Genomic DNA, 16,552 nt, shown 5'->3' on the forward strand with positions numbered 1-16,552 from the left:
TCTATGGTTTACCAAATTTTCCTCTTCCATTAAATCTTCACTCTGCTAGCTTTAAAAATTGACGAAAGACTAGTTTTGTGCCCACATATTTTAATTTCAGTTATTAGAATAATTACCACCTTATCTTTTACACAACATCTTCTAGTTTATATTCTTGTTTTTCACGTAGTTATTTGTGGTGTCACCGCCAGACACCACACTTGCTAGGTGGTAGCTTTAAATCGGCCGCGGTCCATTAGTACATGTCGGACCCGCGTGTCGCCACTGGCAGTGATCGCAGACAGAGCGCCACCACACGGCAGGTCTCGAGAGACGTACTAGCACTCGCCCCAGTTGTACGACGACGTTGCTAGCAACTACACTGACGAAGCCTTTCTCTCATTTGCCGAGAGACAGTTAGAATAGCCTTCAGCTAAGTTAATGGCTACGACCTAGCAAGGCGCCATTTGTACCATTGCATGTATCTCAAGATAGTCTCACTTGTATCATCAAGAATGCTGTATACCAAAGGACGATATAAAAGTTAAGTGTTCTAGTAGCTACGTTCTTTTCTTTATCATATTCATTACGAATCCTGTTCCAGACTTAACGCCAGACGGCGTGAGTTGACGCGTGCCCTTTCGGCTACTTCACTGTGGACTGGCTGCCTTAACAGTCCACTACATTATTCACCTTTATTACATAAATATTTCTTTCTACTCTGTCTGTGTTTGTTTCACGGCAGGTTCTGCTCCACCGCTTTGCCTCCATCTGTTGTAGCTTTCTTCATGCATGCTACATGTTTATTCCCCTCTACCACTTGTCCCTCACTCATCATGAGATCTGAAAGCGTTACTGCTGTGTCCTCGACCTCTGCTGGTTCTCTATTTGTTCACCCATGTTCGTAATGTGTTCCGCGCTGTGGTGCTGCATCCTGAAACAGTCTTTTGTCACTTCTGGTGGCCTATCCTCCCACTCTGATTGTGTAAATGTAACCCTGGCCTGGCCCACAGAGTCAGTAATAGTTTCTATTAAATGATTACATACTTCATGTGGCAGCCTTTGTATTACCCATCACACCACATTTGTCTCATCATATAGTGTGTCAAGATACTGATTCCTCTTTAATGGAAAACTACATATAGAGATTAATATGTCATCGTGTTTGCTCATAATAATTTTTTAGGAACATCTTCTCAAATTCTGAATAGGTTAAATGTTTCTTATCTAAGTGTGTGCCCCAGTTATATGCTTTGTCCTCCATTTCATTTATGACATAAGCAATTTTATTCCTTTCATCCCATGATTTTGGTGACAATCCCTGGAAATTCTTTATAAACTAAACAAGGTGCAGCTTGCCTCTGGGGTGGAATTTACTGAACTTACAACTGTTTCTGAACTCCACTTGAGGGTCACTTTTGGTCACTACTGCAGTTTGGCCACTTAATGATTTCATTTTGCTGCTAAGTCTCTCAGCTACAACCTACTCGGTCTGTTGATCGATATTTTGTTGTACTTTCTGTGCTTTTGCTGCCGCCTCCCTCCATGTCCTTCAACTCATTCTTGATCTCTTCTACTCATTTATTAATTTCTTCTCATCCTTGTGCTTTCATGTTTGTGAAAACTGCTATCGCATTTATCTCGAGTGTTATGCTCTTCTGCATCTGTTTTTGTAGTTCTTTTATTTGTGTGACTACTTTTTCCTGTTTCCCCACTCGCAATTTTATCTCCTTGTTTACTTTCTCTTGTTCTTCCTTCTCTTTCTTTAATTCATTATCCATCTCTTTCTCCCATGCTTTAAGCCTTGCCTCAGAACTTGCAAATTGTTTTCCATGATCTTATTGAAGTACTTTAATGTCTGATTTAAGTTCACTTGATATTGATGATTTCCTTTCTTTTGCTCACCTGTCTGCTTTTTCATCTAACTACTTGAATGCCTCCATGAACCAGGTCCTCCTCTTGGTTTGGACATTCATCGAAAACGTCTTTGATGACCCACGGCTTCCCACCTCTCTGTTTCGCGTGTGGTCTGACTTCCTGCACTTTCCTGCTCCATGCTATCTTCAAAGAATAATTTTGTTGAGTTAGCTGTCAGACTTTCTTTCCCTTCAGATTCATTTTCTTGTTTCATTTCACTACCTTACAACCAATTTTCCCGTTCTTCTAAATTTGAGTGATAGTCATCCTCATTTGAAACACTCTTCTGTTTGATTTCCTCTACAAGCTATATTGGTTCCATTTTACACTATTTGAAATTTACTACTATTTTTCTGAATATTATCCCAAATTTACTAATATCCACAGTTCTAAAATTTCACTGTTTCATCACATACAATTTTACATATACTTAATAGCTTATGCAGCACCTCCCATGGAATATTTACTGCTACACTGTTAATCAGTATTTACGGCACTGTTTTTTCGTTAATGGCCTACAGTAACTTACAACACTTATGTTTTGTACTTGTGCTGCTGTTGGCTGCTGGCTGATGATCATTGTGATGTGACATCTGCTTGATCCGTTGTTCATCAGTTTGTCTGCCTTCTTCTTCTTTCTTGCAATGGCTCTTCCGTCATATCTAAAATGTTTAGGAAACTGTTCCTTCCTTTGTTCTTCTTACAATTGCATCCAAGGTTCTTGCAGTCCAGGTTGTCACACGTCGCCATGTGTATGCTGCCCCCCCCCCCCCCCCCCCATTTTTATATCAGTTTACTGGAAATTTTTCCAGTTTCAGTCTGGCTGTTTGATATTTTTAATACGTCAGTAGTTAGAATCTCAACTCTGTAGCCTGTGACACACGCCCTATTTTCTGTATCCACACTAACACAAAACAGTCCCATCCAAAAGTTATGAAAGTGATTTAGATTGTAAATTAGATAACATATTTGTATAGAACACTTGATTTTATTTGTTCCTTGTTTGCATATCACTTTAACATGGTTTCTAACACCACTTGGACTACACTTGCATATACTCATCATTCATGATATAAAATGAGTTAGCCATTGCATTCTTTTTCTGTATGATTGCCTTTTCATTATTAAACATTTCATAATTGACAGGTTAATATTTTGAACATAGTTACCACAGTGGCGCCCTCATACATATTTGCTTCCCACAATCGTGCTCTCATAGCATATTCATGTCCAGCCCTGGCTATGGCTCAAGTGCAACAGACTCACTGCTTCTCACCAACTGATGTCTAGGTGCCCACTTGCACCTTCCAGGACTATGGAGCATCCCCGTCAGTGATGCCGCTGCACTGTAACAAAGAGGCACCCAATGCTGTAGCAAAAAGCCTAAGGGTAGATTTGAACTGTCGAATGCTTCATCGACATGTGTACCCTTACAGTGCTAGACAATTTTTTCTAAAAGTATTTGCATGGAGCATAGCCTTGTATTGAAATGAAATACAGACAATAAATAGATCAGACAAGAAAAGAATAGAACCTTTTGAAGTGTAAAAAATGGTGGGATTAAGTGGGTAGATCAGTTAAGTACTGAAGCGATACTGTGCTGAATTGAGGAGAAAAGAAATTTATGGCATAATGAGACTAGAAGAAGGTAACAACTGATAAGACACACTCTGAGGCATTTAAGAATCCTCATCTTGGTAACTGAAGTAAGTATTGGGGATTGAATTGCAGAGTGCGACCAAGGCTTGACTATACTAAGCAGATTCAAGTGGATCTGCAATGCAGTAGTTATGCAGATGTGTAGAGGATTGCACACAATAGATTAGCTTGAAGAGTTGCACCAAACCAGCCTTTGAAGAAAAACAATAACATTAATAAACTAATGATCCTGAGCCATACATTGTATCCCATTTCCAGGGGAAAGGGGAGGGAGCATTATTTAGTTTGTTAGTTAGATTTTCCATAGATCATAATCATGATACATGCAGTAATGTGGAATGTGTCAACTAACTTAATATTGCACACACGATTAAACAAAAAACATTTACAGGGTTAGGTGCTGGCTGCTTATGAGTTTGTAATGGACTATTTATTTACATTTCAAGAATTCCTCTATGGCGTAGGAGTAGTTGTTACAGAGAAACAACTTAAATCTACATTTGGAATCACTTCTGCTGTTTGTAAGATATTTTATTCTCAAAGACAGATCATCAAGAGTTTATGGTTGTGTATATCTCTTGTGTGTGTGCCAAAGTTGATTCATCAGAGTGTGCCAATCATTCTAGTACTGTGTTTATAAATATCTCTATTATTCTCTAACTACAGTGGATTGTAAACAGTGAAGTCCATCAACGAATAAATGTACCTTGAGGCTGCAGTTAATGTATCCAACTGCTTAAATAGATACTTGCAAGGTCTGTATCTGTGAACCCTGTCATAATTCTAATTACTCTAGTAATACAATGAATATCTTTTGTGTAAGTGAGGAGGTACATTAAACTATTATCTCTTAGGACACAATGAAAAAGTACAAAAAATGTTAACATACTGATTCTTATATCTTAAAAATTGGAAATTATTCTCATGGCAGAACTAGTTCAATCCAAACATTTTAACTGGTTTGCTGCATGGTTTTTCTGCTTATAAAGTTGTCATCAATATACAAACCCAAGAACTTAGAACTACCAGGTCACAAGTTTTTTCAAACCTAGTGCTGGACTGGGGCAGGTTACAGAGGATTTAGGTTCACTATGTAGAGGCTTTACTAAGGAAGATACCGTGGTTATTGTGGATGGGCCAGGCAACAGTATTGACAGAGATCCGGGACAGTGCAGGGTCACACATTGGTGTGGTTCCTGTTGATTCACTCTGTAGGTGGGACTATACTAGACATGGCCTACACCTCAACAAGAAAGGGAAGGGTAAACTGGCTGGGCTGATAGCAGGAAATTTAAAGGGGGGAAGAACTACATCTCATGGTGGAAACTCTTTTTTAGTGTAGGATCAGTGTCCAGTGGGAAACTCAGCCAGGCAAGTACTAAAGATGTTAAAAAAGTTCAAGATACTCACAAAAGTAAAGTGAAAAATAATGTTAGTATATTTCATCAAAATATTGGGGGATTGAAGAATAAAATTGATGAGCTCCTGCTTTGTTTAGAAGATATAGAAACTGAGAATGTAATAGATGTACTATGCCTGTCGGAGCATCACATTGTTACTGATATGCAAAAGGTTAGCATCAAAGGGTACAAATTAGCTGCACATGTAAGTAGAGATAATATGATGAGAGGAGGAGTTGGCATATATGTCAAAAGCTTCCACAGTGTAAAAAATTTGGAAACAAAAATTTTTTGTGTAGAACAACATATGGAAGCATGTGCCACTGAACTAAAACCAAATGATGGCACTTTCATAATTGTAACAGTGTATAGGTCCCCCTCAGGGAATTTCCAGCTATTTCTAGAAAATTTGGATGCTTTGTTGTGCTATCTGTCAGACAGGGGGAAGCAAATTATCATTTGTGGGGATTTCAACGTTGATTCCCTGAAAGAGTGTAATAGGAAGAATGACCTTGTAGTATTACTCAGTTCTTTCAACTTGAGCTCCGTCATTGATTTTCCTGCTCGGATAACAAAGAACAGCAGGACATTGATAGATAGCTTTTTTATAGACCAATATAAGTTTAAGGACATAAATGCTTATCCTGTTGAGAATGGTCTTTCAGATCATGGTGCACAGCTAGTTATAGTACATGACATAGCTCCATGCAGTATATCAAATCAGAATTTCAAAGCAGTGCGTTCAGTTAACAATGTAAATATTGCAAACTTTAGGGAAAGCCTACAGCAGCTAGGCTGGGATGAAGTGTATAAGGAACCCGATGCAAACTTGAAATATAACTTATTTCACGATACATTTTTAAGGGTATTTGAAAATTGTTTTCCCAAGAAAATAGTTAAACATAATTCCAAGAAAACATATAAAAAACCTTGGCTAACTAAAGGAATAAGAATATCTTGCAACCGTAAAAGAGAACTGTATCTAACAGCAAGAGGGAGTACTGACCGCGAAATTGTTCAATATTATAAAAACTATTGTGTGGTACTAAGAAACGTTATTAAAAAGTCCAGAAGCATGCGTATCATGTCTGAGATCAGTAACTCTGATAATAAAATTAAAGCAATTTGGAGTATTATTGAAAGGGAAACAGGGCAACCAAGAGCACAGGAAGAGTTTAGTGCCATAAAACTGAATGACAAGTGTACTAACAAACAATCAGAAATTGAAAATATTTTCTATAATTATTTTGTAAATGTTGTGGAGAAAATAGGATCTAGATATTCACTAGAAGAGGCTACTAATAGAAGAGGCCATACCTATGCAGTTTGAAACAACTGTAATTCCACCAACCTCTCCCTCTGAAATCAGTAAAATAGTAAACTCACTGAAAAGTAAAAGCTCTTACAGAATTGATGGCATTCCCAGCAAGGTACTTAAAGCTTGTTCCCCACAGATAAGTAGGATTCTCAGCCATGTATGTAATAGCTCTTTGGAGCAGGGTGTTTTCCCCGATAGAGTGAAATATGCCATTGTAAAACCATTGCATAAAAAGGGGGATACGTTGGATGTCAACAACTATCGCCCAATCTCTCTTCTGACAGCTCTATCAAAAATTTTTGAGAAAGTAATGTATTCAAGAGTAGCCTCCCATATTTGTAAAAATAAAGTACTAGCAAAATGTCAGTTTGGTTTTCAGAAAGGCTTTTCAACAGAAAATGCTATATACGCTTTCACTGATCAAATATTATGTGCTCTGAATAACCGGACATCACCCATTGGTATTTTTTGTGATCTCTCAAAGGCCTTTGATTGTGTAAATCATGGAATTCTTTTAGATAACCTAAATCATTATGGTTTGAGGGGGGCAGTGCACAAATGGTTTAATTCATACTTAACTGGAAGAATGCAGAAAGTTGAAATAAGTGGTTCATGTAATGTTAAAACAACAGCTGATTCCTCAAACTGGGGGGCTATCAAGTACGGGGTCCCACAGGGCTCGGTCTTAGGTCCTTTACTGTTCTTGATATACATTAATGACTTACCATTCCACGTTGATGAAGATGCAAAGTTAGTTCTTTTTGCTGATGATACAAGTATAGCAATAACATCCAAAAACCAAGAACTAAGTGATGTAATTGTAAATGACGTTTTTCACGAAATTATTAAGTGGTTCTCAGCAAACGGACTCTCTTTAAATTTTGATAAAACACAGTATATACAGTTCCGTACAGTAAATGGCACAACTCCAGTAATAAATATAGACTTTGAACAGAAGTCTGTAGCTAAGGTAGAATTTTCAAAATTTTTAGGTGTGTCCATTGATGAGAGGTTAAACTGGAAGCAACACATTGATGGTCTGCTGAAACGTCTGAGTTCAGCTACGTATGCTGTTAGGGTTATTGCAAATTTTGGTGATAAGAATCTCAGTACATTAGCTTACTATGCCTACTTTCATTCACTGCTTTCGTATGGCATCATATTCTGGGGTAATTCATCGTTGAGTAGAAAAGTATTCATTGCTCAAAAACGTGTAATCAGAATAATTGCTGGAGCCCACCCACGGTCATCCTGCAGACATCTATTTAAGGATCTAGGGATCCTCACAGTAACCTCACAGTATATATTTTCACTTATGAAATTTGTTGTTAATAATCCAACCCAGTTCAAAAGTAATAGCAGTGTGCATAGCTATAACACCAGGAGAAAGGATGATCTTCACTATGCAGGGTTAAATCTAACTTTGGCACAGAAAGAGGTAAATTATGCTGCCACAAAAGTCTTTGGTCACCTACCAAACAGCATCAAAAGGATGACAGATAGCCAACAAACATTTAAAAATAAATTAAAAGAATTTCTAGATGACAACTCCTCCTACTCATTGGCTGAATTTTTAGATATAAATTAAGGGGGGGGGGGGGACCCAACTTAAACATTAGTGTCATGCAATATTTTGTGTAATGTAATATCTTGTACAGACATCTTTTATTAACCTGACACGTTCCACATCATTACGAAGTGTCGTATTCACGATCTATGGAACAAGTATTAATCTAATCTGCTTTGTTGTTATTTCTTGTTAATATGCTACTAGTGTTAGCTGTTAGTGTCTGTTAATAGGGAAGGTGGTGTATTTTTGTCTGTATAAACCTGGATGAATAGTGTGTTTTCTGATCACATTCGAGCAAACCATTTAATAACTTTAACAAAATATATTTTACTATTTTTTCTGTTAATATTTCATCACTTGGTGTTACAATAATCATGCAAAACATGTTAAAAGAATTAATTGTGTTTTTCAAATTTGAATATAAAATGGCATATCATTAACATAGAACAAGGACAGCAGTGGTCACATGATCGAACCCTGCAAAATACTTTTTGCGATATATCCCCATGCGGGTGACGGGTGTCCCTCCTTATATTATCTGAACATCCTAGTGTAACTTTCAGCACTCTGTTTCATAAATAGTAACTAAACCATGCAACCCACGTAATTTATTATTTAAAATTGTATTATTTGCTGAGTGAAAGTATAGGTTGCTGCCTTAGTAGTGCAACCCTTTTGAAACTTAAGCTACTATTGGTGACTATCCCATTACTACACAAGTGGCTGACAACCCAAGAGCACATCACCCTATCAAAAATTTTGGACAGTAACAAAAGGAGTGAGGCTGACTAGTAGTTATTGACATCCATGCAGTCACCTTTCTTATAGAGAGACGTAACAATGACATGTTTTATTCTGTCTGGGAAAGTACTCTGAATTAATTATAACTGACACATATTTTTGAAAAATCATGATTTGCACAATAACTGTGTGTTGCTTTATTGAAATCAATCAGTTTCAGTTAGAGAGTAGGCCATCCAGTGGTGTGTATATAGTTTGAAAGAGACCATAATTTGGCATTACCAAGCACAATCATCATATAGGTATACAACATTCATCACATAATATATGCTTACAAAACATCTTCAGTTACAGGATATATGTCAAATCATGATAACTTGAATCTATGTCAATGCTGAAGACCAACTACGATATGCTGGAAAGTATCCAGTGCAGACAGGTTTTGGTAGAGTTGGTTGTTAATGTAGATTCAGGATGTCACAATTTGAATTGTGTGCTGTAATTTATGTCATTTGTAAGTGTAATACTTCAAGTTATTTCATTGTTTTTCCATTAATTACTCTTATAGTTTTCTCGAGTGTTTCTGGACTGTATATGCAGCTCGTTGACATAATGCGTATCATGAGCTGACAAACCATTTGCCACGAGATGAGCTTGTTGTATGCACACATTCTCTATCAGGTAATTTCCAAAATACCGTGTGGGGACTGCATACTGTAACTGTAACAGATAATACTTTTCCAATATTAACAGGCCTCTTCATTCTGATTTGTACAGAATTTACTTACACTGATAAGCCAAAACATTATGACCACTGCCAAAGAGGTAGAAGCATAGTGGAACCACCACTAGACACTAAATGGTTGGATGACCATGACTCGTCATGCAACATAGGGTTCAGAGGCTTGTCTGCTCTGCAAAGTAGGATAGATGGTGACCTTGGCATCTCTGCTGAAAGAGCACAAAGCTGGTGAACGCATAAACTGTTTTGGAGCACACTGTTCATTGTAAATTGTTGAACATGGAGCTCTGCAGCAGACAACCCGTACGAGTTCACATGTTGACCCAACAACATTGTAATTTATGGTTACAGTGGGCACGGGACCATTGGGATTTGACCATCGATCAATGGAAACACGTTGGCTCTTCAGGTGAACCAGACTACATCGATGGTCGTCTCCACAAACGCTGTCATCGATGGGAATGGCGGCTCAAAACGTGCAGCATGCCATGGACGCAGGCTAGTGGAGCAATATTATGCTATGGGAGAGATTCTCCTGTGCTTTCATGGGACCTGTGGTAGAAATCAAAGACACGCTGATAGCTGCAAAACACCTACATCCGTTCACGTTTGATGTCTTTCCCAATGGCAATGTCATCTTTCAGTAGCATAATTGTATGTGTCTCAGAGCTGGAACCGTGCTACAGTGGTTTGAGGAGCATTACAGTGAAATCACGTTGATGTCTCAGGAACCAAATTCACCTGATATAAATCCTATGGAACCTGTTTGGGTCACTATCTGGCACCATCACTGCATACACAAATCAGCGGCCCACTATTTACGTAAATTATGTAACCTGTGTTTAGAAATCTAATGCTGCATACCCCCACAAACCTTTCAACGAACTGTTGAATCCCTGATACTCAGAAACAGTGATGTATTTTGTTCTAAAGACTGACAGACAAACTATTAAGCACATGGTCATAATGTTTTGGCTCATCAGTGTAGTTCTCTGTTTTTCAAAGTCTATTTAGTTTTTAGGAATGCAGTGGCTTCTCTTCTATCCATAACAGATCTACATCAATACGCAGCTGATTTATAACCCCTTACTTTAGGATTTTCTATCCCTGTACTCTGACCGACAAATGCTGTCAATGTGTTTACAGTTACTGAGTCTGCAAAAGAAACTAACAACTCCTTTACTTTATTTTTAACCCCACCAATATTTTGATGAAGCAAGTTGATTTTCCCTTTCTCTTTACCTTTCTGTGTATTCTTAAACGATGAATTGGGAGTCTCTGACAATTAAATATGTTTAATACTTTCTTTCTGAATTCCAAATTTAACCTAAAAGAGAAGTCTCATCTGACGCCAACAACCACAAGGATTAGTCTTTGTGTGGTAGTAGACACTTTATGCTGCTTTCTTATGCTTTCTGCTAACAGATCTAGCTTTTCTTTAAACCTCCTATTCAGTTGTAGATGATGAGAAGAATATTTCCATCTTCCTGTAGCATCCACTGGGCAACAACAATATAAGATTTTACAGTCATTGCAAGGAGCCTGCCCAGCCATTTACTCACCCTACAGCATAGTTAATTCTGGCTGGTCATGGTACGAAAAAACCTCTATAAAACCCACATTTATGTGTTCGGCATCAGCTCCTATTTTGCACAGGTCACATACCAGGTTGTTTCAAGCTCTGTCAGTCAGCACCTGGTCATCTTTGCTAGAATCCTTAAACATTTATCTTAGCCTTTCTGTTAGATGTTGAGATTAGCACTTTGTTTCACAAAATTTGTGACCTGGAAAACTTAATTTCTCCTGTAGCTGTTGACTTACATCTTTCTTATGACAGCTGTCTATCAGCAGATAGAGAGAGAGAGAGAGAGTAAAATATCTAATTTTCATAGATTATCAGATATTACACTGTGTAGAAATGTTAATTTTTTGATCTGGACTACTCAGTAAATAAGTTTTGGCCTCTTCATTCTAGGTGCCTTTGGCTGCTGGTGTCCTGGTACCTGCTTCTCTGCTGCAACGAGTTAATCGAGCTGACTATCGGAAACTCACCCGCGGTCTTGCATCAGCTCTTTTCTCACCCCTTGAACTAGGATCAAGTTCAGTGACTGGTCAGCGGTGGACTCGAGCAGGTTATTGCTCAGGCCGACCAACGAAACCTGCTCTGGATCGGCGTCGTGTGGAAGCCATTCTCGGTGTGTCTATGTTGATACAGTTGTACCATTCTTTATAACTTAATAGCAGAAAAGAAGCATTAAGTAGACATTAGTGGGAAATAGTAACCTAAATCATAGAAAGTAATGTAAATGCATGAGAAAAAATAAGAGGTGATGATTTTTTAATTGGTGAAGATAATTAAAATGAGCAACGAATAAGAAAACATATTAAGGAGGACACACAAGGAGAGTGAAAGAATGTAGAAGTGGAAGAAATTGTATGATGAGATTCTGGGTATGATGGGAAGGGGTGAAAAGTAGTAGAAGAAAGGTTAGGAAAAATAAAATAAAGGTATATAATGTAATAGAGAAACGGAAATATAAAATTTTATTTTTATTAACAGCTAAGATGTAGTTCATATTAGTGTAGCTTGTATCCTCCTACCCAGTCCTAATTTCATGTCCTAGTTTCCACTCCTTTTTTGCAATACTTAAACAGTTTCTTCTAAATTTTACTTTTTTTTCCCTATAATTACACTATACAGGATATCTGAAATAAAAGCTCACAAAAAGATTAGTGAAATTCGAGCTTTTGAAGGTAATTTTCATTCTCTGAATTCAGTATCACAAAGAAGAAAAGTAGCAGTTTCATGTGTTGCTGCAGTCTTCGCATATTCTGTTAGTGCAGGGCATTTGTCAGTGTACCTCACTTATCTTGTACTGTCGGTTGTCTTCACCAGTTCCAGTGACCATCAATATGATAAAAGTATTCCTCAAGTTGTGTAGAGTTCTTACTGCATGCCTTCAATAACTTAATTCTTAGATTTCCTTTCAATTTTAGACTATTTTGTATGCTTCATACATTTCGAGATATAACTTCTTACCTCTCTGCCCAGTGTCTTGTGATATATCTGCATATTCATTTCATGTTCATTTCCTTTCTTTGAAGCTAGTTTCTTTTCCACTGTTTCATATCTTGACCAGCAGTTAAACTCAAGATGTCACCTTAAAATGTAAAGATTTGTCCTCCACTACTGACTATACAATCTTTCATAACACATATGTTTCATATTGTTTATTATCCTTGCACTCTTCATGTTAACTATGTTATGAGAAGAGTTTTTACCGAGAAAGTTTGAAAGTATGTATGTATATATATCTCATTTTTTCTGACTTGTTGTTTCACTTTTTAAATAGTTTAGTTGTATTCACCTTGTTTTAATCTTATTGATTATTATTAGACAAATAACGCATTTTAGCACAGTAGCAACATTGTTCTCCTGTCTTCACAGATGCTGCATTATTGGGGAGTTATACATGACTTTCACCACAGTAGCCCCTTAGAAGTTTTGTATTTTTTATCCAAGAACCTAAGCAAAAAAGAAAACTTGACAAACTAGATGCTCACAAGGGCAAACTCAGACACTGTGTAGTCTGTAGACTGTACTTCAAGAATTAGACAGTTTTCAGGATTGAGTAAATCACATTACTAACAGTGTGTAATCTGTCACTCGTGCCTTTATGAGGTTCTACCCAAAATCTCTGAGAATTTCATTGTACGAATCAGAAATCTATACCTACGTCCTAGTGTCCCCCATCACCTTCAAAGTAGTCACCTCAGGTATGCATGCAATGATCCCAGCACTGATCCCATTTTTGGAATCATTCCTGGAAGCCCTCAGGGTGAAGGGTGTTCAGGACCCATTGTGATTCCACATGGATGCCTTCAGTCGAGTCAAAATGTTGCCCTTGCAAGACGATTTTCATCTTCAGGAGCAGGTAGAAATTGCATGGGGCTAGATCTAGGGAGTAGGGAGGGTGGCAGTCATTGTTTTTCACCAGGAATTCTTTCACAACAAGTGAAGTATGTGTGGGTGCCTAGTCATTGTGCACCAACCAGTCTTTCTTTTCCCACAACTCTATCCATATGCACTGAACATTTTTCCCTCAGTTGCCTCAAAACCTCACAGTAAAACTGCCTGTTGATACTCTGACCATGTGCAACAAAATCCCTATGCACCGTTTCCCGAATGTTGAAAAAAATCATCAGCATTGACTTCATTTTTCTGTGAACTTGTCAAGCTTTTTTGAGCATTGGAGAAGATATCGTTTTCCATTGTGATGACTACTGCTTCATTTCAGAACTGTAGACCCAAGATTCATCACCTGTTATGATTCTAGATAAGAATTTTGGACACACTCGAACTCTTTGTTGCAGTTCAGTGCATGTCTGAATCCTGAGGCTTCATTGGTCAATGTTGAGAGGGCTGCAGTTTGTCATGTTCAGTTCATCGCTGGAATTTGTTTACATGTAATGTATGACAGCCCAAGTCTGTTACAAACATCGTGAATTGTCTGCCTTCAGTCTTTGTAAAACACTTCATGCACTTTCATGATAATGTCCGGTGTTGTGAATGTTGACGGTTGACCAGAATGCTTGTCATCTTTGACAGATTCTTGGTCTTTCTTGAAGCACTTGAACCAAATGTTCTTGTTTGTCTTAGTGCAATCTCACCAAATGCCTCTGTCAGCATGCAGTGAATTTCAGCTGCAGTTTTCTTCAACTTCAAACAGAATTTTGATATAAATCTCTTGCTTCTTCACTTTAACCATTTCACAATTTGCAGAAACACTGAAACACATCCTGACAGGCACCACTACAACTCACAACTACATCCGCCAAAGGTGGCAGAACTTTGTGCCACAGTAGCTATAATGTGTACCTCCAGACACCTAGCAGTGGAATGTCGTACTGCTACTGGTTTGGGTAGCACCTTGTATAACAAAATCTTCAGGGTATCATAGAAGACAGTCCATTCCTTGTTGGAACAGGCAGTCTACTATACGGGCAAATGGTTGACACTGCAGGCTCAAGGGCAGCTTATCTGCATAAAAACTTGCATGCGTTGAGGCAGTGAGTTGATAACTTGACAAATCATCGAGGAAAGGTTCACCATTGTAGTATGGGAACATGTTGCAATACTGTGCCAACAAATCACCTTCCATGAATCCAGTTCCAGGAGAACGAGGGAGAACAGATTTCCATTCAAGAAATGAGTAGGACAATAACCTTCACTACGCATTGTCTGCAGTGGGTAAGTGGATACCATGGTATTGATGGTACATGATAATATCCTTCACCAGACTTGTTTTATTATGGTATCCTGTGGAAACTTAACTGAAAAACCAAGGAGAATCTGCTTGCCTTTTTTTTTTTTTCAAATAAAATACACACCAAAGGCCAATATCCTGGCATGGGGAGGTCATCAATAATTGATTCTCTCCTTAAACCGGGAAACAAGTGCACAAATCCTAACTGTTGTTGATTTCGTCGTTACTGTTGTTATCATCATCATCATCTCAGCCTTACCAGCTGTATTGATAACCCACTAGAATAGGTGACAAAATGCCTCCTCATCAGCTCTCTAGTATCAAAAATCTTGTAAGATGATTCCTGTCTGTGCTTAGAATATACCATTCAACTCTGATAATATACCCTACTGGAGCCATCCCTACAGTAATTGTTTTTAAATGAGCAGTGTGATGTAAGTGTCTTCTTTGGTACTGAAAAAGGCATGGAGTAATACCTGTAGACAAAACATTATCTGCAGTTATCCAAATGAGGTTTCTGCCTTTGTTTCCCCATTTTTGTGCAAATCATCTGTGAGGCAGTGACAGTGGTTTTGAATATTTTTGGCCATAACTGTAATTCTTAGCTGACATAAACAACATCTTTCCTGCTACCCACTCAACAAGAGTAAGCAGAACACTTGTTGGTAACTGGAAAATAGGAAAAAACTGGTTGTGTGTAAATGTGTAATTGCTTTTCACTTGCTGACATCTCAGCTGCTATGCCGAAAAAGAGCTAACAGCAACTCTTAATGAAATAGGACTGAAATCTAACATACCAGATTTAAATTAAAAAAGAAATCTTTCAGAGGTAAAAAACTCTCTATTAATTCCCTACCATCTCTCTCTCTCTCTCTCTCTCTCTCTCTCCCTCTCCCTCCCTCACACACACACACACACACACACACACACACACTAGCCACTCACTCACTCAAAGCTGATGTGACTTACCAAACGAAAGTGCTGGCAGGTCAATAGACACACAAACAAACACAAACATACACACAAAATTCAAGCTTTCGCAACCAACGGTTGCTTCAGCAGGAAAGAGGGAAGGAGAAGGAAAGGCGAAAGGATGTGGGTTTTAAGGGAGAGGGTAAGGAGTCATTCCAATCCCGGGAGCGGAAAGACTTACCTTAGGGGGAAAAAAGGACAGGTATACACTCGCACACACACACACACACACACACACACACACATTTCCATCCGCACATACACAGACACAAGCAGACATTTGTAAAGGCAAAGAGTTTGCGCAGAGATGTCAGTCGAGGTGGAAGTACAGAGGCAAAGATGTTGTTGAAAGACAGGTGAGGTATGAGCGGTGGCAACTTGAAATTAGCAGAGGTTGAGGCCTGGCGGATAACGATAGGAGAGGATATACTGAAGGGCAAGTTCCCATCTCCGGAGTTCTGACAGGTTGGTGTTAGTGGGAAGTATCCAGATAACCTGGACGGTGTAACACTGTGCCAAGATGTGCTGGCCGTGCACCAAGGCATGTTTATCCACAGGGTGATCCTCATTACCAACAAACACTGTCTGCCTGTGTCCATTCATGCGAATGGACAATTGGTTGCTGGTCATTCCCACATAGAAAGCTTCACTGTGTAGGCAGGTCAGTTGGTAAATCACGTGGGTGCTTTCACACATGGCTCTGCCTTTGATCGTGTACACCTTCCGGGTTACAGGACTGGAGTAGGTGGTGGTGGGAGGTTGCATGGGACAGGTTTTACACTGGGGGCAGTTACAAGGGTAGGAGCCAGAGGGTAGGGAAGGTGGTTTGGGGATTTAATAGGGATGAACTAAGAGGTTATGAAGTTAAGGTGGACGGCGGAAAGACATTCTTGGTGGAGTGGGGAGGATTTCATGAAGGATGGATCTCATTTCAGGGCAGGATTTGAGGAAGTCGTATCCCTGCTGGAGAGCCACGTTCAGAGTCTG

At 38.7% G+C, this 16,552-nt stretch overlaps 1 protein-coding gene across 3 annotated transcripts in view; it reads left to right on the top strand.

The window, feature by feature from the left end:
• The window catches only part of LOC126260517 (protein abrupt-like), a 267,219-nt gene that overhangs the window by 162,087 nt on the left and 88,580 nt on the right, over positions 1-16,552 (top strand). For 2 of the 3 annotated variants that reach the window (XM_049957852.1, XM_049957860.1), the window contains exon 8: positions 11,302-11,521. The exons of the other annotated variant lie outside the window; for it this stretch is intronic. In XM_049957852.1, the coding sequence (XP_049813809.1) occupies positions 11,302-11,521 (220 nt within the window). The remainder of the gene's footprint in view (positions 1-11,301; positions 11,522-16,552) is intronic. 3 annotated transcript variants of the gene reach the window in all.

Source organism: Schistocerca nitens, chromosome 1 (genome assembly GCF_023898315.1).
Source record: "Schistocerca nitens isolate TAMUIC-IGC-003100 chromosome 1, iqSchNite1.1, whole genome shotgun sequence".
In the NCBI taxonomy this organism is placed as follows: Eukaryota; Metazoa; Arthropoda; class Insecta; order Orthoptera; family Acrididae; genus Schistocerca; species Schistocerca nitens.